General features: G+C 38.8%; 1 protein-coding gene across 9 annotated transcripts in view; it reads left to right on the top strand.

Annotated features, from left to right (window-relative positions):
* Nucleotides 1-27,671, top strand: part of si:ch211-266g18.10 (titin) — a 92,932-nt gene extending 65,261 nt beyond the window's left edge. For 5 of the 9 annotated variants that reach the window (XM_060933684.1, XM_060933685.1, XM_060933680.1 and 2 more), the window contains 11 exons: nt 66-104; nt 513-557; nt 4,893-4,946; nt 5,203-5,355; nt 11,151-11,198; nt 11,985-12,032; nt 12,129-12,176; nt 12,263-12,307; nt 15,098-15,145; nt 15,664-15,705; nt 25,185-27,671. In XM_060933684.1, the coding sequence (XP_060789667.1) occupies nt 66-104; nt 513-557; nt 4,893-4,946; nt 5,203-5,355; nt 11,151-11,198; nt 11,985-12,032; nt 12,129-12,176; nt 12,263-12,307; nt 15,098-15,145; nt 15,664-15,705; nt 25,185-25,270 (656 nt within the window). In that variant the 3' untranslated portion in view covers nt 25,271-27,671. The remainder of the gene's footprint in view (nt 1-65; nt 105-512; nt 558-4,892; nt 4,947-5,202; nt 5,356-11,150; nt 11,199-11,984; nt 12,033-12,128; nt 12,177-12,262; nt 12,308-15,097; nt 15,146-15,663; nt 15,706-25,184) is intronic. The other 4 variants (XM_060933679.1, XM_060933681.1, XM_060933683.1 and 1 more) reach the window with 4 other exon arrangements.
* The last annotated feature ends 297 nt before the right edge of the window (nt 27,672-27,968 follow it).

Below are 27,968 nucleotides of genomic sequence, written 5' to 3'. Positions count from 1 at the left end.
TCAGGGTCTTCCTGCTTAGTATGGTAAAGATGTTCATTCCAAAATATGTTATTTTAACATTTCAGAGGCAAAAGTGGCCAAGGAGGAGTTCCTAGTGAAGAAAGGTATGATTTAATTGTTGCATTTAAATTCTGTGTCAATGAACACACAGTTTATATAGTTTCCTTCTTGATGACAAGTATACTTTATAAATCCTGAAACTAAAGTTTTGTTCTCTAAAGAATTAATTAAATATTAATATTAAATAATACCGATCAAATATAATTAGAGAAACACTGTAATTAAATTTAATTAAATGTATTTGTTAAAACTCTTTTTTAAGCCAAATAAATAGCCAAAGAAAGGGCAAAACGTACACCAAGGAAAGGTATTAGTGTTTTTGTGTAGGTGGCAAGATATTTATTTTTGTTGATAAGATACTTTCCTTTTTGTTTCTATGGCATTTAAAATGTAATTTGAGAGAATGCAAAGAATTTACAAAGCAATAACAGCCTTAATTATTGATTTGTCAGAACCTGAAGTCACCAAAAAGGTTACACCAATCACAGTGAAGAAAGGTATGACCATATACTAAAAAAAAAAACCTTTATATGACTACAATGGATATACTATTATTTCACACATGTTTTGTCATGTGTTTTCACACTTCACATACAGCACAAATAGTGCTGTATGCGAAATGTCACATGGTCGCCTCACAGCAAGAAGGTTCCAGGTTCGAACCCAGCGGCCGGCGAGGGCCTTTCTGTGTGGAGTTTGTATGTTCTCCCCGTGTCTGCATGGGTTTCCTCTGGGTGCTCCAGTTTCCCCCACAGTCCAAAGACATGCAGTTAGGTTAACATGGGGCGGCCTTGGGCTGAAGTGCCCTTGAGCAAAGTACCTAACCCCTGACTGCTCCCTGGGCGCTGTAGTGTGGCTGCCCACTGCTCTGGGTGTGTGTGTGTGTGTGTGTGTGTGTGTGTGTGTGTGTGTGTGTTCACTGCTTCAGATGGGTTAAATGCAGAGGGTGAATTTCACTGTGCTTGAAGTGTGCATGTGACAAAGGTTTAAATAAATAATAAAAATTAAAAAATTAAAATAAAAATTACATAATAATTTCAGTCAATACTACACCTCACCTGAGCCAATATCATGCAAGATAAACAGGATTAAATTCATGGCCAGAATCATGCATAACTAAGACACACCAGTATGTGAGGCAAACTCCAGTGTATTTGCAAAAATCTAGCACAACTGTTCGAGCAGCTGTCAAGTCAGTAGTTACTTCTGAAGTCTGGACATCTACGTGCACAATTTCAATATTAACACTATAGTTTGACTGAACAGTGCTGAAAAGCAATGATATGAACAGCTCTTGGGGAATTAAGAAAAATAAAAACTTTACATTAGTAGGAAAACATGAATAGGTTAATTTGACCAACTTGTTACACTTGTTTGTTTGTTTTTTCAATTTCACATTTCACATCTTATGGATTAACCATTATGCAGGAAGCCTAAAGTGCTCAATTTCAGGCAGAACAGGACAATAATGTATAATCTGCAGTGTTTTACAGAAACAAAGGAAAAAGCTAAACCTGAACCTTTTCCTAAGAAAGGAATAGTATTTTGGGTTTAGTAAGTATGGTAGTTTCATAATTAGTGATACCCAATATAAAGGGGTTGACTCACCCTTCCCAGAATCCAATTCATTGTTTTTGTTCATGACTGCTACCTGCTAGTGCTCTGCAGCAAAACCTCTGCAAAATTCACTGTTAAGGATCCATCGAAACCAATCTCAAACTTTTTCTTAATCTATGAACAAAATACAGTATTCCTTTGAACCTTCACCAAAGAATAGTATTATTTGGGTGTTTTCATTCTTATTAAAGATAGACTGCCTTTCAGATTTTTCAAGTGTAGGTCATAAAAAGAATTTTCCCTGACACCCAGTTATTTTTGTTTAGTGGACCGAAAGCTACTGAATTCGAATCACAGACTTCCAATTTTATTTGTTTTTTGTTAATAGAACAATTAATGAATTAAGGGCCGCATGGCCCTAAATTCTCTGCTATTTTTTCCTGCTTCACCATGACCCAATTCAAGATACTATGTCATGCATCACATGGTGGGCTTTCCCTATTTGCATAAGGCATTGTGGGATACAAATTTGAAACAGGAGAGAAAAATGGGGGATGTGAGTGTGTGAATGAAACATGAAAGACTGACTACGGTAATGGAAAATGAGAATTAAAGATGTTATGTTGTGAAGGAAAGGAAATGCAGGACCAAACTAATAAATATCGGCAGTCAGTGAGCACCTCGGTGTGATCAGTTGTTCATTTAGCAACAGAATGATGCAACTGTCAGTGCACGGTCAAAGTAAACTTGTAGATGACAATAATGCAACTCTGTGGATGCCAGCTGGCTGCTGTAAAACCCAAAAGAAGAAGAAGAAGGAGGTAAACCTGTGCATGCGCACACAGACTTCCTTTGTCTGCTTGACTGCACGAAGCGAGCAATTTCATGCATATTATTTGCTCAGGAATCCCCTCAAATTAAATAACTTCCTAGCTACAGAATGGCCTGATATTTTGTGAGATATTACAGAAATAAACATGTATCACAATGACCAAATTTCAGAGGGAACTAAATTTCAATGATTTTATGACATCGAAAGGCTGTATAGCTTTAAATCATTCTTTTAATGTTTCAGAGGTTGAAGTTCCCAAAGAGAAGGTTAAACCAGAACCTGTAAAGAAAGAGTGTATAATTAGGGCCTCCATTTAGACAGATAAACTACTGTAGTTATATTTAGACAATGCATTTAAGCTAAGTTGTAGAACTTGAAGCAAAGGAGAAAATAAAACAAATTTCAGAAAAGAAGGGTACTTCTTTTTTTCTTTTCTATTTCTTTGGTGATCCCTTAAAAAGCTTTATATATTGAATAAAACACTTTAGGGATGTGCATTAATAGGGAAATAATCAATGACAGCTACATGTGAAGCAGAGTTATTATTATTAACCCAATAATTTTTTTTCTTCAATAAGAGCATGGTCAAAAGTGCTTAATTCTCTTTATACCAAGCAAATTCTCCTTTGTAAAGAAAACATAAGGACCACTCTGAGTTCATAGGTTAGTTAAATAATCACTTCGTTGAACTTAATTGCTAGGTCAGATTTTTTTTTTTTTCGTGGCTAGTTTGCTTGTCCTCTCTAGTTTGTTTTCACTTAATAGCTTAGCTTTTGGTGGCTAGTTTGCTTTCACCTTTTAGGATAGAGTTAGTTTGCTGATATGATTATACTTGTTAGGTTAGCTTTTACTCGCTAGTTTGATTTCATTTGCTAGCATAGCTTTTCCTCTATACTTGGCTTTTATTTGCTAAGTTAGCAGTCGCTCAGACTACCATTCACACAAGATGCCATACACTTGATAAAAGTTTTTCCCACAGAGAACCATCACTGTGTCATAAATAAGGCCCAGTTACTTTCACTGCATTCTACTTCATCTGTCAGTCAGTTTGCATAAATAAAATAGGACAATATTACTGATGTTACCAGCTAGAATAAAAGGATTCAATGGACTTGAATGGACTCCTAAAAATCAACTAGTATTTATTTTTAAATCCAGAAATGTTGGATGACGGTAACTCTTTTGCTATTTAATTTTGCAAGGAAGTGAGAAATGAGTCCATCCATCCATTATCTGTAGCCGCTTATCCTGTTCTACAGGGTCGCAGGCAAGCTGAAGCCTATCCCAGCTGACTATGGATGAGAGGCGCGGTACACCCTGCACAAGTCGCCAGGTTATCACAGGGCTGACACAGAAGACAAACAACCATTCACACTCACATTCACACCTACGGTCAATTTAGAACCACCAATTAACCTAACCTGCATGTCTTTGGACTGTGGGGGCAACCGGAGCACCTGGAGGAAACCCCCACAGACACGGGGAGAACATGCAAACTCCACACAAAAAGGCCCTCACTGGCCACGAACACAGGACCTTCTTGCTATAAGGCGACAGTGCTAACCACTGCACCACAGTGCCACCCGTGAGAAATGAGTCCTATGATAAAATTCTGGTCTCAGCTTGGGCAGGTACACAGATGTCCACTAGAGGGCTGTGTAATTTGAATTTCTTCGAAAAAATGAAATCATGGAAATGGTGCCTCAAAAAGTTGTATCTGGGCAGTGCATAGTCTTAATTCTCTAAGGCATAAAATATAGCTTTGATATATTTATTTTAACATATAAACAAAGAAAGAAAATCTGTACATTTCTGAATTCGTATGAAATTATATAATTTGCATTAACACATTCCAGATGAATTACAGAATACATATTATAACTTCCATCCATAATCTGTAACTGCTTATCCTGTGCAGGCTTGCGGGCTAGCCGGAGCCTATCCCAGCTGACTATGGGCGAGACACGGGGTACACCCTGGACAAGTTGCCAGGTCATCACAGGGCTGACACATAGAGACACACAACCATTCACACCTATGATCAATTTAGAGCCACCAATTAGCCTAACCTGCATGTCTTTGTACTGTGGGGAAAACCAGAGCACCCGGAGGAAACCCATGCAGACATGGGAAGAACATGCAAACTTCACACAGAAAGGCCCCAATCAGCCACTGGGCTCAAACCCAGAACCTTCTTGCTGTGAGGCGACAGTGCTAACCACTACACCACCATGCTGCCTTTTCAGAACTTACTAAAAATAATTGTATCCTTAACACACTGACACTTCTGTCTAGATTTTGGACTGAGTTTACATTTATAACATTGTCATATAATTTTGGATTCTTAAATAAAGCAGACAAGATAGTTTATACATACTTAATATAAAATAAGCCCTGCAGCAGCAGCAGGTCAGGTTAATACTTAATATTTCTTCTTGGACAGAGCCAGAAGTCGCTAAAGAAACAAATATCCCTGTGGTGTATCCCAGTGCCAAAGGTACACTTGTATGGTTTTAACTTTCTGAGCATCACTGATTTATTAGTTTATTTATTACATTCATTTTTAGTCCTCTGTGATTGTGCTGAGAATTCATTAGGTTAAGAATCAGATCAGCTGTAGACAATATTTAAATAAACCTGTTATAAACACAATGTATACGGTATATTTTGAAGATATGTACAACCATTATAAAGAGCTTATTGAATAGATTTATTGAATTTGTTAAAATCTCTTGTCTATGCACATACTGTAGATATCACTATGGAAGTGGAGCTCCTGAAAGCCATCAACCAAAAACTGTCCATTCTGGATTTACTGAGGAAAGACATCGGTGAAATAAGAACTGATCTGGAGGTCACTCAAAGCCAAATCGATCAATTAAGGATGGACAATCAAACGATCAAAGGTTTGTTTGTTTGTTTGTTTGTTTGTTTGTTTGTTTGTTTGTTTGTTTTATTTATTGTTCACAAAATTACTCTTACATACAGATTGTTTAGACATTAATATTTCTTATAAACACTTATAAAAGGTTTGAATGAATTGCAAGTGTAACCAAATAGTTTTGTTTAGTATTTTTATTTATCTGTTTGTTTGTTTATTTATAATTTTCCTGTTGATGCCTAATGCTTATAGTTTTCCATGAAAAGAGATTTCTGGTTGATGGAATGTTTCCCAACCTGGCAGTGATATTAAGGTGTTTAAAACCCCAACAATATTGATATATCTCATACACTTGTACCACAGCAACACATAAACTACTATATCACTGTCACTGCTGGTTTTAATTAGATTAGATTAGATTAGATTAGATTAGATTAGATTAGATTAGATTAGATTAGATTAGATTAGATTAGATTCAACTTTATTGTCATTGCACATGTCACAGGTACAAGGCAATGAAATGCAGATTGCATTTAACCAGAAGTGCATAGCAATAAATAACATAAGTGTAATATACATACAGTAAATGTACAGGAATTACAGGGTATGTACAACCCCGATTCCAAAAAAGTTGGGACAAAGTACAAATTGTAAATAAAAATGGAATGCAATGATGTGGAAGTTTCAAAATTCCATATTTTATTCAGAATAGAACATAGATGACATATCAAATGTTGAAACTGAAAAAACGTATAATTTAAAGAGAAAAATTAGGTGACAACAACACATCTCAAAAAAGTTGGGACAAGGCCATGTTTACCACTGTGAGACATCCCCTTTTCTCTTTACAACAGTCGGTAAACGTCTGGGGACTGAGGAGACAAGTTGCTCAAGTTTAGGGATAGGAATGTTAACCCATTCTCGTCTAATGCAGGATTCTAGTTGCTCAACTGTCTTAGGTCTTTTTTGTTGTATCTTCCGTTTTATGATGCGCCAAATGTTTTCTATGGGTGAAAGATCTGGACTGCAGACTGGCCAGTTCAGTACCCGGACCTTTCTTCTACGCAGCCATGATGCTGTAATTGATGCAGTATGTGGTTTGGCATTGTCATGTTGGAAAATGCAAGGTCTTCCCTGAAAGAGAAGTCGTCTGGATGGGAGCATATGTTGCTCTAGAACCTGGATATACCTTTCAGCTTTGATGGTATCTTTCCAGATGTGTAAGCTGCCCATGCCACACACACTAATGCAACCCCATGCCATCAGAGATGCAGGCTTCTGAACTGAGCGCTGATAACAACTTGGGTCGTCCTTCTCCTCTTTAGTCCGAATGACACGGCGTCCCCGATTTCCATAAAGAACTTCAAATTTTGATTCGTCTGACCACAGAACAGTTTTCCACTTTGCCACAGTCCATTTTAAATGAGCCTTGGCCCAGAGAAGACGTCTGCGCTTCTGGATCACGTTTAGATATGGCTTCTTCTTTGAACTATAAAGTTTTAGCTGGCAATGGCGGATGGCACGGTGAATTGTGTTCACAGATAATGTTCTCTGGAAATATTCCTGAGTCCATTTTGTGATTTCCAATACAGAAGCATGCCTGTATGTGATGCAGTGCCGTCTAAGGGCCCGAAGATCACGGGCACCCGGTATGGTTTTCCGGACTTGACCCTTACGCACAGAGATTCTTCCAGATTCTCTGAATCTTTTGATGATATTATGCACTGTAGATGATGATATGTTCAAACTCTTCGCAATTTTACACTGTCGAACTCCTTTCTGATATTGCTCCACTATTTGTTGGCGCAGAATTAGGGGGATTGGTGATCCTCTTCCCATCTTTACTTCTGAGAGCCGCTGCCACTCCAAGATGCTCTTTTTATACCCAGTCATGTTAATGACCTATTGCCAATTGACCTAATGAGTTGCAATTTGGTCCTCCAGCTGTTCCTTTTTTGTACCTTTAACTTTTCCAGCCTCTTATTGCCCCTGTCCCAACTTTTTTGAGATGTGTTGCTGTCATGAAATTTCAAATGAGCCAATATTTGGCATGAAATTTCAAAATGTCTCACTTTTAACATTTGATATGTTGTCTATGTTCTATTGTGAATACAATATCAGTTTTTGGGATTTGTAAATTATTGCATTCTGTTTTTATTTACAATTTGTACTTTGTCCCAACTTTTTTGGAATCGAGGTTGTAATGGTATAATTATATGATAGATATTTACAGTATGTTCAAAATGTGCAATATGAATGAAATATAGTGCAATAGTATGATATATAGATATATGCAGTATATACAAAACACGGTATGAATAAACAGTAGTGCAAATAGTGATAATGCAGTGAAGTCAGTTCAAGTCAATTCAGTTTGTTTGGGGGGGAGGGGGGTTGATGAGTATGTGTGTGTGGAGGGGGGGACCGTGGGGGGATGGGGGAGTTCAGCAGTGAGACAGCTGAAAGAAAAAAAAAACTGTTCCTGAACCTGGTGGTTTTGGTCTGAAGCCTCCTGTAGTGCCTTCCAGAGGGCAGGAGAGTAAACAGTTTGTGTGCTGGATGGCAGGAGTCTTTATTGATGTTTATGGCTCTCCTGAGACATCGCTTCCTGTAGACATCCTCAATTGCAGGAAGTGAGGCTCCCATGACACACTGGGCGATTTTCACCACCCTCTGCAGTGCCTTCCAGTCCAAGACAGAGCAGTTCCCATACCAGACTGTACTGTAATACAGTTAGTTAGGATGCTCTCGATGGTACAGTGGTAGAAGTTCAGCAGGCTGTCTGAAGAGAGGTGGTTTTTCTTCAAAGTCCTCAAGAAAAAGAGACGCTGGTGAGCCTTCTTGACCAAGTTGGAGCAGTTGGTTGTCCAGTTGAGGTCCTGTGAGTTGTGGATCCCCAGGAATTTGAAGCTGGTCACACGTGCCACTGCTGCACCATTGATGTGGATGGGTGTGTGTGTGTCAGCATTCCTCCTGAAGTCCACGATGAGCTCCTTGGTCTTATTGGTGTTGAGGAGCAGGTTGTTCTCGCTGCACCACACAGCCATGCGGTCCACCTCCTCCCTGTAGGCTGACTCATCGTTGTCCTTGATGAGGCCTATCACTGTGGTGTCATCCGCAAACTTGATAATGGTGTTAGTGTAATGTACAGGTCTGCAGTCATGAGTAAAAAGGGAGTAGAGGAACGGGCTCACCACACAGCCTTGTGGTACGCCAGTGTTTAGGATGAGGGTGGAGGAGCAGTGATGGTCTAAATGAATATGTTGGGGCCTGTTGGTTAGAAAATCCAACAACCAGTTGCAGATGGGAGCACTGATGCCCAGATCTGTGAGTTTGGTGATGAGCTTAGAGGGGATGACAGTGTTAAATGCTGAACTGAAGTCTATGAACAGCATTCTGGCATATGTGTTGCCATTATCCAGGTGCGAGAGGGCAGAGTGCAGTGCTATGGAGACTGCATCTTCTGTACTCCTGTTCTTGCGGTAGGCAAATTGGTGGGGGTCCAGGGTGGGGGGAAGACAGGATTTGAGATGTGCTAGGACCAGCTGCTCTAAACACTTTGTAATGATGGGGGTGAGTGCTACTGGATGGTAGTCGTTGAGACATGCTGGAGTGGAGTGTTTTGGTACTGGCACGATGGAGGTGGTCTTGAAGCAGGTCGGAACAACAGCATGGGTTAAAGACATGTTGAATAAGTTCGTCAGGACCCCCGCCAGCTCCCCAGCACATGCTCTGAGCATACGTCCGGGGATGCCATCAAGGCCTGCAGCTTTATGTGGATTGATCCTGCTCAGCACTGCTTTGACATCAGTGGGGGAAGAGTGTTAGGGGTTGGTGGTTTGTAGTCAGCCTTGCCCTGGATGCAGACTCCTGGTTGTCCTTCTCAAACCAAGTATAGAAATTGTTGAGCTCATTGAGAAAGGAGATATCAGAGGATGGGAGGGAAGGGTTGTTGGACTTGTAGTCGCTGATGACCTGAATGCCTTGCCACATACATTGGGGGTTGGATTTGGAGAAATGCTCCTCAACCTTCTGTTTGTAGCAGTGCTTGGCCTTCCTGATGCCATGCTTCAGGTCAGCTCTGGCTGTATTGTAGGCTTGTACATCTCCTGACCTGAAGGCAGTGTTGCGGGCAGGGCCGCTGACAGCTTTGGCTGGGCCCGGGACAAAATGCTCTGAATGGCCCCCCCCCGGGCCAACCCACACACACACACACCTCTCTTATCCCAGTCTCTACTCACTCCAACCCTTAAATGACAGGTATTCAAAAACCATTCAACTGGTCAACAACCATTTCATTTTAGCATTTCAACATTTTTACAGTTTTAACATTTTAACAAAAAAAAGCCCAAAACCAGCAACCTCACACACATTGTGATCCTGTGAAGTAATCCCCAATTTCACTGAATCTTCCCCCCTGTACTGTAACGGAATAAGCAGTTACTGTTATTTTGTATCCTTTAACTGAACGCCATTAAATGTATTCCGTTACGCCCCAAGCCTGCATGCGACAGCCCCCGCAATGCCTTCCTAAACTCGTGGATAGTCTACTATAATCACGCGATTGGGGTGTTCTTGAAGGAGCAGCGATGGACGGGGGGGTTCGGGCAGGGCTGGGGGTGAACATAGTATACTGTGCGTGCGTACTGTCCAGTGTGAAAAGCAGAGAAGAACACACCGCTCGAGAAACGGCGGGATATGATTGCGGGCTAATGTGAATATTCTTAGCTTCAATCAGATATATGAAACACAATGTTATTAAGCCGTTGTGGTTATGAAATGATTCAATGCCCCGTGCGTTTGATATGGTGTTCAGTGTGACTTGCTCTTCCCTCGTTTGTAACATGAATTGCATGCCGCGTGTGCCTTGGTTGGGGTTACTTTACGGGGCTGGAAAAAGTTGGCTGTGTCTTACCTGGCTCAGCTGCCCCACTGCCTTTGCTAGTACCTGCTGCATCATCCGAATCTTTTTAAAAATATTTATGCAGTGAGCCCCTGAGTCTCTTGGTTTCTTCCTCTCTTTTTCTCTTTTCTTTTCTGTGCTCCTGACTTGTGCATGTTGGCAAATGGCACGCACGCTGATTGTCGAAGCGCTATGATTGAACGATGTCGTTTTTTCCCCTTAATCAAAGAGTCAGACCAAACCATTTTTGCATTAGGGGTGGTAGGGGTTTCTTGACGCCTTTTTCAAAGACAATAAAGGCAAAAGATCTAGAAATCATTTATTGAATGCAAATATAGCACATTTCTCCCCCAAATCAACACATTTTGAAATGAAATAAAATAATTTAATCGCAACTTCATGAGAACCCAGTTCTGGGCCCTCCCCATTCCTGGGCCCGGGACAACATACCCGTTTGTCCCCCCCATCGGCAGGCCTGGTTGTGGGCTTTCAGCAGTAGGCGGACATCTCTATTCATCCAGGGTTTCTGATTTGGGTACAAGGTGATCAATTTCTGTGTGGTGACGCTGTCTATGGTGGTAGTGATGTAGTCCAGTACAGAGGAAGCATAGCTCTCAATGTCTGTCTGGGAGTGACAGGTTGCTTGAATGGCAAACATATTCCAGTCTGTGTGTTTGAATTGGTCCTGCAGCACAGAGTCTGTCCCCTCTGGCCACACTTTTATTGTCACACTTTTATTTTAATGCGCTCTGCTTTATTTATAATTGATTAGAAAAACTGTGCATAAAATCATTCTCCAGTCGGTAACTATACACATGTAACTTGTATGGATTGGTACATTTAATAAAATGCTAATTATTTCTAGAAACATTTTTTGTGAAATCAAAAATACTTTGTTGTTGTTGTTGTTGTTACAGAGCCCATGGAATTTAAGAAGAAAGCAAAATCTGCAGTAATGAAAAAAAGTTTGTATTACAAAATTGACACTCCAGATATGGACAAGTAAAACAACACACACACACACACACACACACACACACACACACACACACACACACACTCAAAGACATGTTATTTAAAATTAATGAACAACAGAATTAATATTTTCTGATTACAGCACAGTTTTATTCTTCTTATACCATAGCAACCAGAGATTACCAATGATTACATTTTATCATTAATTAAATAATCACATACTTTTATACATTTATAGATACAGTTAATATTATTTAATTGTATGGAACCTCCCTGGAACTAAAGTAAAGCTGTTCCTTGACGCTTTCTGTCACAAGAAAGTCTTCAGGACAGAGAAGGATTTTTTTTTTTTTGTAACATTAAATGTTACTATAAATGGATAAAAGTGCCATGTGTCATTCTTTCATTTATGAATTACATTAATTGTTGGCAAATTGCTGTGGTGTAAGAGTAATATCACACGTTGGGCTGTGCTGTTTTTGGGATGACTGGTTGATTATTTATCTACAATAGCACACCATGTCATGTTTTATTCATAACTTATAAAGTAAATTAACTGAAAATGGAAACTGAAAGATAAGGACAGGGAAAAGAGTAGTGAACTGTTACATAATATCATGCCAATTTATGGTGTATATATTGGCTTGGTTTTCAAGGCTACATACTGTGTAATAATACATCTACATTAAAATATATATACATCTCAATTTTTCTTTAATATTAAGCCCTACATCTAAGATTCTCTCAAATCTAATTAGTCTATACTTTCTGGACAGGATCTGGACCATTGAAAGAGAAGCTTAAGATATCTACTGTGGTCAAGGGTATACTCTAACCTCAAGATGGCAATCAAAATACAAAACTGTATTCATTTTCTTTGTACTTTATGAATTAATCATGAGTTGATTTGCCTCTTTCAGGACGTGAGGCTATGAAAAACATCACTAAAGCAGCCACTGTGAAGAAAGGTATAATGGATAATAAAATGAGATTAAAGGTGCTAATTGATGAATTGTAGATTATAAAAACTGATCAGAAGTTTCTCTCCATACAGAGCGGGGGATAAAGAACATCACTAAAACAACGTTTGGAAAGAAAGGTAGCAGTGTTATTTTACACTCTCTGGGAATGTTAGAGATGTAAGTGATATAGTAAAGATAGATTTAATGCAGTAATCTGTGAAGTTTGCCTTTAATAATTAGAAGAAGTCACACACTGGTGGACGTAAGAGATGGCTCTCTTTTTTCTCTACATTATGAGTTTTCCTACTCTTCAGACCTGATCTCCGAATTCAATCACACATGCAGCTGATTAGCAGGATATAAATGTCACTTCAGGAATACTGATTGTGTGCTGAAATTAATAGAGCAGAACAGCAGATATTGATATAAAACTCGCTTCATGAATGGCGATCAGGTGTGCAAATTAATACAACAGAAATGCAGGTATTACATTTGTCACAGAACTGCATTCCCAATGCCAACAGCATCCAAAAAGCCTGTAAAAATGTTTTCATTTACACATGATTTATTGACAGAACATATAAGAATGTCTAAAATCACTTATTTTGCATTCAAACCAAACTTAAACATTTGTTTTCCTTTACACATGTAATCACCTTTAATCTGTATTCTCAAGTCACAGTTTCTATTTTACTCTTCTGGGAGACTCCAAGATCTGAACTTGAGAAGAATTATCAAATGGAAGAAAGAAAAAGAAAAAAACCCAACCTCATTGACATCTACTTTGCATGCAATGTCATCTTAATCTACATAATTATTCTTTGTAATTCACCTGCAACAAATCTTAGTAAATCAGGACCTTAGATTATTGAATTTTTTTTTGTATTCATGTTTTGTAAAGTGGCCTAAAGTGTGACAAAGACAAGATATAACATTAGTATTATATGAGTAATAGTAGGAAAGGTAGAGCCAAAGCCTGAAATTGCAAAAATACACAAAACTAGGAAATTAATAGTAACTGAGAATTTTATTATAGAAACACATTTAAATTAAGGAGGCTATGCAATGAGAATATATATATATATATATATATATATATATATATATATATATATATATATATATATATATATATATATATATTTTTTTTTTTTTTTTTCAGTTTCACTCCATGCTTCCTGAAGTACCTCCTACAAGTTGGATTTGCTTAATAGTCACTTGTTTCATATCATCTAGTCCAGCTGCTCCCATAATATCTCAATAGGGTTGTGATCCAGTCATTTCACTGTCTAAAAAGCTGACTGCTTCTTCCCAAAATGAGTTTTGCATAATTTGGAGCAGTGCTTTGGGTCATTGTCCTGTCATAGGATGAAATTGACTCCAATCAAGTGCTGCCTATAGAGTATGGCACGGTGTTGCAAAATGGAGTGATAACCTTCCTTGTTCAAGATTCCTGTACTTTTTACCCTGTACAAATTCCCAACTTTACTAGCACTAAAGCACCCCCAAACCATCACAATTCATCTGCATGCTTGACAGATGGCGTCAAGCACTCCTCTAGCAACTTTTAATTTCTTCTGTGCCTCCCAAATTTTTTTTTTATGATCCAGTCACCTTAAACTAGATTTGTCTGTCCACGAAACTTTTCCCCAATCAACCATTCATTGTCTGTGTCCTTGTGTCTATTTTAACCTTTTCCTTTTATTGACTAGTCCTAAATATTACTTCTTCTTTGAAACTCTGCCGAGAAGGACTCCAGCATCCTGAAATCACCTCTTGACTGCTGAAGATGGGACTGGTGTTTTGGGAGTACTATTTAATAAAGCTGCTAGCTGAGGACTTGTGATATATCTGTTTCTCAAACTAGACACTTTAATGTAGACATCCTCTGACACATTTGTGCACCGCGGCATCCTGCTTCTTTTTCTCTCCTGGTTTGAGCCAGTTTGTGCTGTTCTACTAAGGGTGTAGTGCACACCTTTTTAAGATATCTTCAAATTATTGGCAATTTCTCACACTGACTAGCTTTTATTTATCAAAACAATAATAGGTCAGACTTGTCCAGGGTGTACCCCGCCTCTCGCCCATAGTCAGCTGGGATAGGCTCCAGCTTGCCTGCGATCCTGTAGAACAGGATAAATGGCTACAGATAATGGATGGATAGATAATAGATCAATGAGGTACTGAAGAAACTTGTTCATTCTGGCCAATTTAAGACCATAATTCAAACCACAAATGTTGATGCACCAGATGTAATGTAATGTCATATTGGAACAGAGAAGTGATTTTGTGTGTGTGTGTGTGTGTGTGTGTGTGTGTGTGTGTGTGTGCGTGTGTGTGCGTGCCTGTGTGTGTGTGTGTGTGTGCCTGTGTAGATACAGTATTTCATTAAAATGAGTTGTTTCCAGTTATAATTGTCATTTGCAATAATGTCTTGACTGTATTTCTGATCATTGTAAGGTTATTTTATTGGGAAAAAAAATAGTGATTCTAAGTACTTTCTCAGTGATTCCAATCTTTGTAATAGTTGTTGAAGTCCACTAGTGTATTGTCTAATATAGTGCATATGTGAATTGATACAGGTCCAATGATCAGGAAGTGGTCAGGGCAGAACTAAATGTAGGAACTGAAAGCACCAAGTATGAAAACCCAACAAGATGTGGCACACTTGACATAGTACAATACCAGTCTTATCTTAACCTGGACCACCATTCACTTCTATACTGTCATTAAAATTAAAATCCTTTGTCTTATACTCTTATTGTATGTTTAATCTAGCATTAATGTCACAAAGTTAGACCTTTCCTTGTCAAGGTTTTTAGGAACTATGGAAACTAATAGTTTTAAAATGAGTAGTAATAGTCTAAATTGTTTTCTTTGGTCAAATCAAACAGATGGTTTTTTTTCATTAACCCTTTTTGCTCTAGAAAAACAAGCTCCAAAAGAAAAGGTCAAGATTGAACATAAAAAGAAAGGTAAATTTATCCGTTATTTCTAACAAATAAAAATATTAATTAATTGTAGAACTTTTTCATTCAACTTTCTTTCTGATTCCACCAATTTCACTTACTTCCTGTTTTTGATTGAAGATATATATGAATTTATATTTATGTAAATCTCTTTCCTTGTAAAAGAAATTCCAAAAGATAAAATCATCCCAGTGGAGAAGCTTCCACTGCGCTATATATATATATATATATATATATATATATATATATATATATATATATATATATATATTCAGTGCTAATATACACAATCTCACTACTACTACTACTACTACTAATAATAATAATAATAATTATTATTATTATTTATTATGTTGTTGTTGTATTTAATAGGAAAACCCATTGAGATAGCATTGCCTGAGGAGAAGAAAACAAAATGAAAATCATACTTATATTAATAATAATTATAATGTAATTTTATTATAATTATATTTTATTAAAATTATTAATCACTAATTTGTTCCATTTATACTTTTTTTAATTAGATGAGCTTGATTTGACCAAGGGTCCTGAGCCAGCAGAAGAGGGTAACTTATCTGTCTGTCCGTCTGTCTACATTATCAAACGGTCTAGTCTCTTGGAGTAGAACATCTACCAGTTGTATTAACTGTTGTGTTTTAAACAATAACAATCCAGTCTAGTATTTTGTTACATGCTAGCTTTTTATCAGAAGAGTTTATAGTAAAATTAATTCTAAGAAGTAACAAGTGTACATAGAGTATCATAAATGTGTGTCCTGCTGACTAACTAGCTAGCTGGCTAGTTAATCATCTGGTAGATTAGGCTAATTAGCAATTAGCACAGTTAGCTGAAGCCTTGCAGAAACTGAATCAGAATCAGAAACTGTGACCTTTAGCTAGATATGCTACAGATCACATGGCAAACCACAGACTTTACACAACCAACAGTAATTGGACATGGAGAATAGCATGATTATATTCAAATTAGGAACTTTCAAGGAGGCTTCTTTGAGTCTACACATTCTAGTGCTTTGGACACACTAAATAGACAGTAATTCTAGGATTCACACCCAAGATTATTTCATTTCTAGATGTTTTGGGATCTGAAACCTACGGGAGTGGAGAAATGATAAATTCATTAACTAGCCTACTGGGTAGATAAAAGCTGTATTTTCATTCAGAGTTGCATGTTTTGGTTGCCTTTAAACTGACTAAGCTAAAATGTGGTGAGCTAGTTAGCTAATTAAGTGCGTTAATACTAGGGTGACCAGATGTCCCATTTTCCAGGGACAGTCCCTGTTTTTTGTGGCCTGTCCCCAGCTGGAGCTGTCCCCAGAAATGTCCCCATTTTTAACCATGACTGACCAAAAAACAAAATCATAAAACCAGACCAAAACATCTATCAGATTTCAGCAGATGCCTCGCATATTGTTTTGCGGATCACTTTAAGATGGGCTCAGGCTGATAGCAGAGATGTTCTAGAACAGTGCTTCTCAACCACTGGGCCAAGGCCCATTAATGGGCCATGAAGCGCCATCTAGTGGGCCACGAATTTTCTTCAAGTTTGAAGCCAAATACTAAATAGTTCAGGATGTCGTAGTGTCCCAAATCTGGTAGCTAGTTTGCCAAGCACTTTTCAAGCGGAATAAATACATTTGTGGGTAAATTAAGAAGAACAAGCCTTTATTTTGGGGACATTCCTCCTCTACATTTAACCTGTGTGCATGTGCACACACACACACACACATACACACACACAGAAAGAGAGAGAGTGAGAGAGAGTGCACACACACACAGAGTGCGCACATGCAGTCTGCAGAATAAATAAATACATTTGTGGGTAAATTATATGGATCTGTGATGCCTGCTGGAAGAGAAGAGCAGGGAGGATTGAGAATTGAGTGGCTATGGTTTATTTACACCCAATAATAAAACTTGTAACGTCCTAGCAAACATCTCAAAGATGTGGACAAAAAGCCCAGAAATTCCTCCTTCCCCGGGTGTAAATGATACAGGATTTTTAGGATTGTAGTGTCCTGACCCCAAGATCTTTAACCCAGCCACACTTAAAAAGTTGTACTCCTTCATGCTCTCCATCTGTTTTTCTGTGTATAATGATGTCTGCAGCACCAGGTAGTTTGAGCTTTCGGGGAACTCAACATATGAATAATTTTCCAACTCATAATGAATGAATGAATAACTTTTTTAAACACGATAAGTTGATCAGCAGAGCTGATGGGGTTGTGCATGTACAGATACAAATAATTTCAAATACTCTCTCTATCTGGCATATCACTGCCAGGGGCAGTCCTGGGGGCGGGCCGACCGGGCAGCCGCCCGGGGCGGCATCGCGGGGGGGGGGGGGGGGGGGGGCGGCACGGGCGCGAAAAAAAAAACAAAACGGTCCCCCCCCCAAAAAAAAAGGTCCCCTCCAAAAAAAAACCCTGAAAAAAAAAACAAGACAGGCGGGTGTGTGTGTGTGTGAACATTTTGGATGGGGAAGCCCAATAGACCCTTTTCACTGACGTCACCGGAAACCGGAAGTAAACAAACCCTGCGCCATATTGGAAGACCAACAAACTCGTGATTAGGGGGAAATAACGGCAGCGCGCGGAATTTAAACCCACGAGGCACTTGATTCATCATAAACCTACAATGGTAAACTTTTGTGCTGTGTTAGGGTGTTCTAACAAAGCTGATGGGAAAGGTGAAAAGAAGTCTTTCTACAGAATACCAGCTGTGATTGAGACACAAGCAAACCAAGGAGTTTTCTGCCAGGAGACAGAGAATAAGTGCATTACTGAGTGTCTCTGAGCAAAGGAGAGCCTGAACGTTGCAACCTCCCTATTGGCTGTTTATTAGTTGTTTGTAAAAATGTATCAATTGTTGCCCTTCCCACGGGAATCATCGCGGGCCCGAGAGACGAGACCTGACGAATTAGTTCGTTGGTAGCAGAGCAAAATGCCTGGACACAAATCGGGTTTTCAGAAAAGGAAAGAAAATAAACGGAGTGTCGAAAATACAAAAAAGGAGGCAGAAAATGCAAAACGAGTTTTAAGGTAGGACAAATGGTTACTTTTCTGAGGCAGCCCGCCGTGGCTGCAGGCTTTCAGTTGTGTCATTGAATGGTTACTTTTCTGACGCAGCCCGCCGTGGCTGCCTGCAGGCTTATTTATTATAGCCCAGGGGTTTTCAAAGTGTGGGAGAGTCAGCCCCCCCTCGGAGAGCAAATAAACAACCACGCCCCCCCTTACAATTTTTTTGTTGCTATACTTAATGTTCCATTCGTATTTTTAAAAAATGGTTGTTGTACACATTATTTTTTTCTTTTTCACATTTTAAACATCTGTGCTTTTTTAAACATCTTGTTTTACACATTTTAAACATCCCATAGCATCGTTAGCTAGCATCTCTTGGCAGACAACACACTGTGGCAGTGGAGCATCTTCAGATCCAGTCCGTGAAAATCCAAACTTTAAATAATCGTGGTCATACTTCCTTCTTTTTCCAGTCCCCCCAGGATTCCGCGGGCCTTTTTTGTGATTGTTGCGGGCTAAAATGTCTGATGTTGCGGGGGTTTTCCAAAAAAAATTGCGATGAAAGTTGCGGTGTTTTTTAGGTTTTTGTTGCGATTACATTGCGGGAGGAAGTGAAAGTTGCGAGAAATTGTTGCGATTTTCTCTTTTTGTGATTAAAATTGAGTGATATGTTAAGTTATTACTGAAAAACTATTGATTAAAAAAACAAAGACACTGAGAAATGGTCCTATAAACAACTTTACCAATATAAAAGATTACCAGGACTACAAAAATGCAGAAAAATAGGCTTTACTTATCCAAATGCACCTGTTGGTTCAAAAGTTAAAGTGCAGAGAACCTCACAGCACAACATGAAGTTACCTTCAAATATAATATAAATGCCTCAGCTTTCATATAAGAAAAAAACTATTAATACTAGTACTGTGTACAGTCAGTCTCTCCTGAAGACTAAATTAAACAATAATTATAAACTAATTAAATAAATGGCTCAGGCTTCATAGAAGAAAAAAGCAATTTGAACAGAATCTCACAGTATGATGCTGAAACTGCCTAAACAATGGAAAATAAAATACCATTTTGGCAAAAATGTTGGCATCCATTAATTTCTTGTATTAAGTAAAAAAAAATAAAGTGCACACAGTCCTTCACTGTAAACATAACACACTTTCAGTGTTGCCAGATACTGCTGACGGTTTCCAGTCCAAAATATGTTCAAAACCCGCCAAACTGCACTTGAAACTTCCCAATCTGGCAACACTGCGCGCATGCTGCTTCTCTTGAACACACGGAAGTAAGGCGGAAGGTAGTTTGTCGACGTCACCTCAAGACGACGCCAATGATTGGTCAAATTTGCGGGAACGTTGCGGTGATTGGATATAATTGCAACATCGCCCTGAATTCGCGGGGATTGGTTGAATTTGCGCTGAAGTTGCAAATCGCAACATCCTGGAGGCTCCGTTTTTTTGCTTGGCCCAAACTTTGTCTCCTCACTCACTGTAGCTTTAGGTACTAAAAATCGATCCATTTTGTCTCTCACGTTGCGCCCCCCCTGAAGAACTCTGGCGCGCCCCACACTTTGAAAAGCCCTGTTATAGCCCATTTAGTTAAAATAGTTGATATAAAATGTTTATAGTTATGTGATGGTTGTCCTGATTTAGACTGGGGTTTTTTTGGGGGGAGGGGGTTGCGCGATGTTGCACCCGGGTCCAGATTAGGGCAGAACCGGCCCTGGCTACATTTCAGGTGTAGTTTATGAATGTATGTACTTGCATAGATGTGTACTTGGTCTTCCAATATGGCGCTTAACAAAATCTCGCGGCGCGGTGACGTCATGCGGTAGCCCTCGATACCAAAGTTGCGCAGGTGACGTCATCAGTGTGTGTGTGTGTGTGTGTGTGCCTAACTTGTCGTAGCCCCATAATATGCACAATCCCGCCAGCGGAACGTTGTACTAGTCATCAAAAAGACTTTACTACCATAGTACTACACTACTATGACATTACACAGAGTCTGAAGTAATACATTACGACTTGATCATTGCCATTCTGGTAACAGCAAATTTATAACGGGCCGTGTCCGCGACGTACAACACATGACGAGAAATGTTTAAACGACCATGTAAAGCTGTTAACATTCTGTTGGCTAATACAGAGCCCAACGCGGGGGGGGGGGGCGGCACGAGCGCGGGCACGGAAGAAAAAAAAAAACGGTCCCAAAAAAAAAGGTCCCCCCCAAAAAAACCCCGAAAAAAAAAAAGACAGGCGGGGGGGCGCCAGCAGGGGGTTTCGCCCAGGGAGTAAATCACTCTAGGATCGCCACTGATCACTGCAATACTGTGAGGTGACAGTGCTAACCAACTGCACCACCATGCTGCCAATTGCAAAGACAAAAGGCTAAAAATATACACAATCTTAAAAAAACCCCTTAAAATCTGTTGATTATCTGTTAATTATCTTCACATTAAGTTAATTAATAGTATGCATATAACTATTGTCTTTGTATTTAGTTACGGCTATAATAGGATCAAAGTTTATTCTACTAATGTCAAATTTAGCTCGTAAATTTTTCTTTTACAGGAAAAATCCTTCTTTGTTAGCATGTAAGGATCTAACCCATTGAGTGGTTTCTATATCCACTTCTTTTGAGTGTGCTTCTTGGTTTTAATAACTTGCTTGTTTGCTGTACCCAAACATGGCAATAAGTTCTCGTATTAATGGACCAGACTCCACTTTTGGATCATCAATCCCTTTTGACTGAGAATTCCCTGCATGCATGGTTTGGATTTTGGCACATCCGTACATTTTTAAATACAATACCTACAATTTAAATTTGTTTTTTTTTTTATTACATTTATTAATTCCTGGGCTCCCATCTGTAACAGGGAGTGATTGTTGCATTCCATTAATACACTTTACTTTTTAATTTATTTATTAGATTTTAACAGAATACATGAGGCAAAATAATTAGGGATCTTTTTTAATGGTTCCTGACTCATTACAAGTATGAATAGGTGGGCCTTAAAATAGAAAAGGTTGAGAATCCCTGTTTTAGAACACCTCTGGCGATAGTCTTTCCAGTATTTTTGATTGGTGGAGCTGAGGAACAACTTTTTAGCAGAGCACTAGAATCTTTGCCAAAACTAAAGTCATTCATTCAGCTTTGACAGATTGCTTCATCCACTCCTAGACAGGTGAGCCATGGTCTTTTCTTGGAGGCTTAAATGTCATCTACAACCCCGATTCCAAAAAAGTTGGGACAAAATACAAATTGTAAATAAAAACGGAATACAATAATTTATAAATCTCAAAAACTGATATTGTATTCACAATAGAACATAGACAACATATCAAATGTCAAAAGTGAGACATTTTGAAATTTCGTGCCAAATATTGGCTCATTTGAAATTTCATGACAGCAACACATCTCAAAAAAGTTGGGACGGGGCAATAAGGCTACGTTTACACTAGACCGTATCTGTCTCGTTTTCTTCGCGGATGCACTGTCCGTTTACATTAACCCCCCTGGAAAAGCGTGGAAACGGGAATCCGCCAGCGTCCACGTATTCAATCTAGATCGTATCAGCTCCGGTGCTGTGTAAACATTCAGAATACGCGAATACGCTGTGCTGAGCTCTAGCTGGCGTCTCATTGGACAACGTCACTGTGACATCCACCTTCCTGATTCGCTGGCGTTGGTCATGTGACGCGACTGCTGAAAAACGGCGCGGACTTCCGCCTTGTATCACCTTTCATTAAAGAGTATAAAAGTATGAAAATACTGCAAATGCTGATGCAAATACTGCCCACTGTGTAGTTATGATTGTCTTTAGGCTTGCCATCCTTCCACTTGCAAGTAATAAGTGATATGCGCTGGGATCACACACACAGCGGCTCAGTCCCGAATCGTGGCTTGTTCACTTCACTCGCGCACTCTGTGAGCTGCGCAGGGCCGGAGTGCGCACCCTCCAGAGGGCACTCGCTGTTCAGGGTGGAGTGATTTGGAGCGCAGGATGCCTGCGGAGCCGAGCGTATCCGCGTATTGGTGTTGCTGTGTGCACGGCTAACGGTTTTAGTGTAAACGCGAATCATTTTAAGAACGTTAATCTGATGATCCGCTGATTCGACGTAATGTAAACGTAGCCTAAGAGGCTGGAAAAGTTAAAGGTACAAAAAAGGAACAGCTGGAGACCAAATTGCAACTCATTAGGTCAATTGGCAATAGGTCATTAACATGACTGGGTATAAAAAGAGCATCTTGGAGTGGCAGCGGCTCTCAGAAGTAAAGATGGGAAGAGGATCATCAATCCCCCTAATTCTGCGCCGACAAATAGTGGAGCAATATCAGAAAGGAGTTTGACAGTGTAAAATTGCAAAGACTTTGAACATGCCATCATCTACAGTGCATAATATCATCAAAAGATTCAGAGAATCTGGAAGAATCTCTGTGTGTAAGGGTCAAGGCCGGAAAACCATATTGGGTGCCCGTGATCTTCGGGCCCTTAGATGGCACTGCATCACATACAGGCATGCTTCTGTATTGGAAATCACAAAATGGGCTCAGGAATATTTCCAGAGAACATTGTCTGTGAACACAATTCACCGTGCCATCCGCCGGTGCCAGCTAAAACTCTATAGTTCAAAGAAGAAGCCATATCTAAACATGATCCAGAAGCGCAGACGTCTTCTGTGGGCCAAGGCTCATTTAAAATGGACTGTGGCAAAGTGGAAAACTGTTCTGTGGTCAGACGAATCAAAATTTGAAGTTTTTTATGGAAATCAGGGATGCCGTGTCATTCGGACTAAAGAGGAGAAGGACAACCTAAGTTGTTATCAGCGCTCAGTTCAGAAGCTTGCATCTCTGATGGTATGGGGTTGCATTAGTGCATGTGGCATGGGTAGCTTACACATATGCTCCCATCCAGACAACGTCTCTTTCAGGGAAGACCTTGCATTTTCCAACATCACAATGCCAAACCACATACTGCATCAATTACAGCATCATGGCTGCATAGAAGAAGGGTCCAGGTACTGAACTGGCCAGCTTGCAGTCCAGATCTTTCACCCATAGAAAATATTTGGCGCATCATAAAATGGAAGATACAACAAAAAAGACCTAAGACAGTTGAGCAACTAGAATCCTACATTAGACAAGAATGGGTGAACATTCCTATCCCTGAACTTGAGCAACTTGTCTCCTCAGTCCCTAGACGTTTACAGACTGTTGTAAAGAGAAAAGGGGATGTCTCACAGTGGTAAACATGGCCTTGTCCCAACTTTTTTGAGATGTGTTGTTGTCATGAAATTTAAAATCACCTAATTTTTCTCTTTAAATGATACATTTTCTCAGTTTAAACATTTGATATGTCATCTATGTTCTATTCTGAATAAAATAGGGAATTTTGAAACTTCCACATCATTGCATTCCATTTTTCATTACAATTTGTACTTTGTCCCAACTTTTTTGGAATTGGGGTTGTATGTTATTTAGCCTTTAAATGTGTACGCTAGGCAGCACAGTGGTGTAGTGGTTAGCACTGTCATCTCACAGCAAGAAGGTTCTGGGTTCGAGCCCAGTGGACGACAGGGGCTTTTCTGTGTGGAGTTTGCATGTTCTCCCCATGTCTGCGTGGGTTTCCTCCAGGTGCTCCAGTTTCCCCTACAGTCCAAAGACATGCAGGTTAGGCTAACTGGTGGCTCTAAATTGACCATAGGTGTGAATGGTTGTTTGTCTCTATGTGTCAGCCCTGCAATGACCCGGTGACTTGTCCAGGGTGTACCGTGCCTCTCGCCCATAGTCAGCTGGGATAGGCTCCAGCTTACACATAAGCAGTTATGGATAATGGATGTGTAAGCTACATTTTGCAATGTTGTATATGACATAACATTGCTTGTCACACTGTATTGAGATGGGGCGGTTGAGCTAACAAACCGTAACTTACTGTTGCCAATGCTAGCAGGAGAAAGCTCAGTGCAGTGCCAATCAGTCAGCTGAAGTTGTTGCTCAATGTAGCGTTGCTGTAACAGAAACCCAGCTGAGGTAAAATTGTAACAGTTCAACAGCATAAGCTAACTTGCACACAAATTGGTGTGTTATCCCACAGAGTAGCTGGTTATGTAAAGCTGTAGGCTTATGGTAATGTTACCAAAGTGTCAGTAATTTGTATAATTTGTTGTGATGTGTAGTGGGCTACACATTTTGATTCAGGCTACTCATTTATGCTAGGTTGTCAATTCAGCTATGGCTAGGCTATGGGAGCTCGAGAATCATTTGTCTCCTCAATAATAATAATAATAATAATAATAATAATAATAATATGTTACCATACCTTGAAATTGCTTGAATTCAAGTAAACTGTTTATTTAAAGTGTGCTGTGTGTTTTGTATATTTTAAAAATACATTGTCCATTATGGCATATAGTGGCATATATGGTAATTAATTTAATATATTTACTTTCATGGGTCTAAAACATCTATTTCACCTAGCCTACAATTTAAGAGTCTATAAATCTAAACTATGTACCCATACCAGAGATTTTCAAATTGTCTTTAATTAATGTTAACGTAAAGCAGTTGCAGAATAGGCCTACAGTGCACTCAGTGAGGAAAATCCCACTTTTTATGCAATGCATGATCAAAATACATGAAAACTAGAGATGTCCCCCCCCCCCCCCCCCATTACAAAGATGAAAACATTAGATGTTTTAATGATATTTTCACCATTGAACCGAAAATATCCCCGATTTTCTTCTCAGAAATCTGGTCACCTTAATTAATACAGACTAAGGGAAATGAATGAAATATGGACAGGATGATAGTCCACTATCTAGCCATAGCCATAGTCCACTATTATCGCCTGATAAAGTGACAACTTACTTGTCCTGGGCTACCGATTTTTCCACCCCTGAGACCTGGTTGGACATTTTTAATACTTTATTAGGAAACTGCTCAATGTTTTCTTTAACTCACACAATCACTAAAAAAGCTCCATATTGTCTCCTTTTTCTTCAGAAGAAGTCCCCTACTTCCAGTGTTTCTATGTGGATGAATATGATATCCAGTATCCCTTCTTCCCCTTTTCACCACCTTTCTTATGAGGGTTACCTGCAATAGGTTGTGTGAAATGTTGACATCTAGGATACATATAATCAACCTTCAAACTGTGTTTTACTGAAGCAAGGTTGGTCCTCAATGTTGAAATCGAGAAGGTTGAAGACATTTACTTTTAATGAGCTCGATGAACTTTCACAAATGGGGCAATACAGGCAATTCCATTTACTGTCTAACTGTGTGTCTTGTTCTAGATATGTTCACGTTGGTGTAAATTTAGTTTTCAAACAGCTTTGTACTTCCTGTTTTGTGGTATTACACTGAATGTAAGTTTTTAAAGGAATGCCAGAATTGTGTGTCCACGAAAGCTCTGACAGACGACGACAGAAAAAGCACTTGTCTGATCGCAGAAAACTTTGCACTGTTTAAAGACAAGGTTTTAATACCTGAACATCCATTGGTACTCTTGCCTTATTTTGATATAGTGCTGATTCAAAGCATTCTGCTATGTTCAATCAAAATGATGGATGAAATAGAATTCCTCAGAAAGATTGAATTACAGTAATTAATGTTAAAGCAACCACTGAAGGTACTGTCGGTATACCTTTAGGATGGATTTGTGGACTGTGAAGTTTGCTGCACAACTCTATGTATTTCAGTACAGTACATATCCACTGAACTGTTTGAAAAGTTACAACAGTGTCAGCAATTGTACAGGATTTGGTGTGTTTAATTTCTATAAATACTGACCTTCCCAACCTAATCTTTGTAGTTGGATTTTATATTATTTAAGTAACCAAAGCTACAAGCACTAACCCCATCATCCCTCACCCTATTTGTAGCTAGTCACAACTGTACAACTGCAGAAATTTTTGCAGATATGCAAATATGGGACCTTGATGTTGGATTATTCCTCCATCATTTAAAGAAAGATAATGAATTTATAAGGTAATTATAGTGCCCTCATTATTACCTCTGCCAATTTTGTTGGAGGAGATTATGTTTTCAACTACATTTGTTTGCTCCCAACATAGCTCAAAAAATAGTGAACAGATTTTTATGAAATTTTGAGGAACGGTGGGCCATGGGCCAAAGAACACTTTTTTTTTTTAGATTTTGATGCAAATCCGGATATGGATGTGGATCCAGGATCCAGATATGTTTGTGGATCCACGATTTTTTAAATTATTATTTTTTTACTTTTCCCAATGTAACTCAAAAAGTAGTGAACAGATATTGATAAAATTTTGAGGACAAGTGAGCCATTGTCCAAGGAACAATTAAATTTTGATGCAAATCCAGATATGCATGTGGATTCAGATATGTATGTGGATCCAGGATTTTTTTTTGGCTGTGCCTAATGTACTGTTTGTAATTAATTTTAATATTATGGAACAACCATGAAACAATCCTAGTTCCTGTTAATACTTAGATTATAGCAACTATAAGCTTCTGTTCCCTTTTTCTCTAATGAAGATGCTACTTTACATGTTACTGATAAACATGTAAACCCTGAGGACTTTCCTGTGGTGGAAAATGTTTACCTCTAATTAGTTACTATAAGAATAATGCATTATAATAAGTGTGTTGATATAAACTTGGCTTGCAGCCAGAATTATAGTCAGAACTGCTGTTATAGAAAATTAATCAACACCTTCTGACCAATCAGAATTGAGAGTTCAACAGCACTGTGGTGTAAAGCACAATATCAACTCCAGCCATTATGCTGGGTTTTGTGGTTTGATACAAAGCACTGGCTTATCCTGTCTGGTACAATGAATAGATCTGTAAAGCTTTGCTAATTCACTATTTCCAAGAATATCTACAATCCTATTATCTGTAGGCAACATGCCCATATACCAAGTTTAATACATACAGGTACAAGCTTGGTTACAAGCATCATATTGCACAAAAGAACACCCTACAGCAGTTTGACCAACCAAAGACAATCATTACTGACGCAACTGCATTTACAGTTTTGAGCATTTTGGGCCAGTATTTCCTTGTATCCTTGTGTTGATGAATATTTGTGCTGATAACCAATATTTTATACATAACTTGATCCAAACTGACCAGAAACTAAAGAAGACCTCTGTGTTCAGTCTGGAATGAGTCAATGTAACATAAGCATAGACTAATTTCTAAATGTCATGCCATTTCTTGAGAAATATTCCTTTAACTTCACACATGTTTAAATTTTATTAACATCTGACCATAAGCACAGACTGATTGTAACACATCGTTATGACTCACAGGCTTTACTCGTGAGAGTTACGTAGGTCATACATAGAAGATCCAATGATTTTGCAGAATATGATGTTGGATACATGTCTGGTACACTGAGTTAAGGGAAATGTGTTTATAATGACCGATTATGATCTCAGATTATTATAAAATTACTAATAAATGGCTAATCATAAATTCTTCCTTTTGAGGGAAACAATGACAACAACAGAAATCATGTAAACATACATATTTCATTAAAAAAAGTCTTGGTGTAACTGTATTTTTAAATACAGTGCATTTTTACTAAATATATCAGTCTTAGCTATTTTATTGTAAAGAATGTCTGATTCATATGAAAACATTTTTAAACTCAATACAATTTTATGTTTACTAAGACATTTTGTTTTTCATTTTTGTCCTTTTACTGTTTTATTTTTAAGAAATTCATAAATGGAAACTGGTGTAAATGAAAGTCCTGTTTTGAGGAGCTTTGTGTTAAATGAAACAAGCTTGATATAC

The sequence above is a fragment of the Neoarius graeffei genome, chromosome 11, assembly GCF_027579695.1.
Source record: "Neoarius graeffei isolate fNeoGra1 chromosome 11, fNeoGra1.pri, whole genome shotgun sequence".
In the NCBI taxonomy this organism is placed as follows: domain Eukaryota; kingdom Metazoa; phylum Chordata; class Actinopteri; order Siluriformes; family Ariidae; genus Neoarius; species Neoarius graeffei.
The sequence above is the reverse complement of the archived record's forward strand: the minus strand, read 5'-3'. Positions and strand labels throughout refer to the sequence as shown.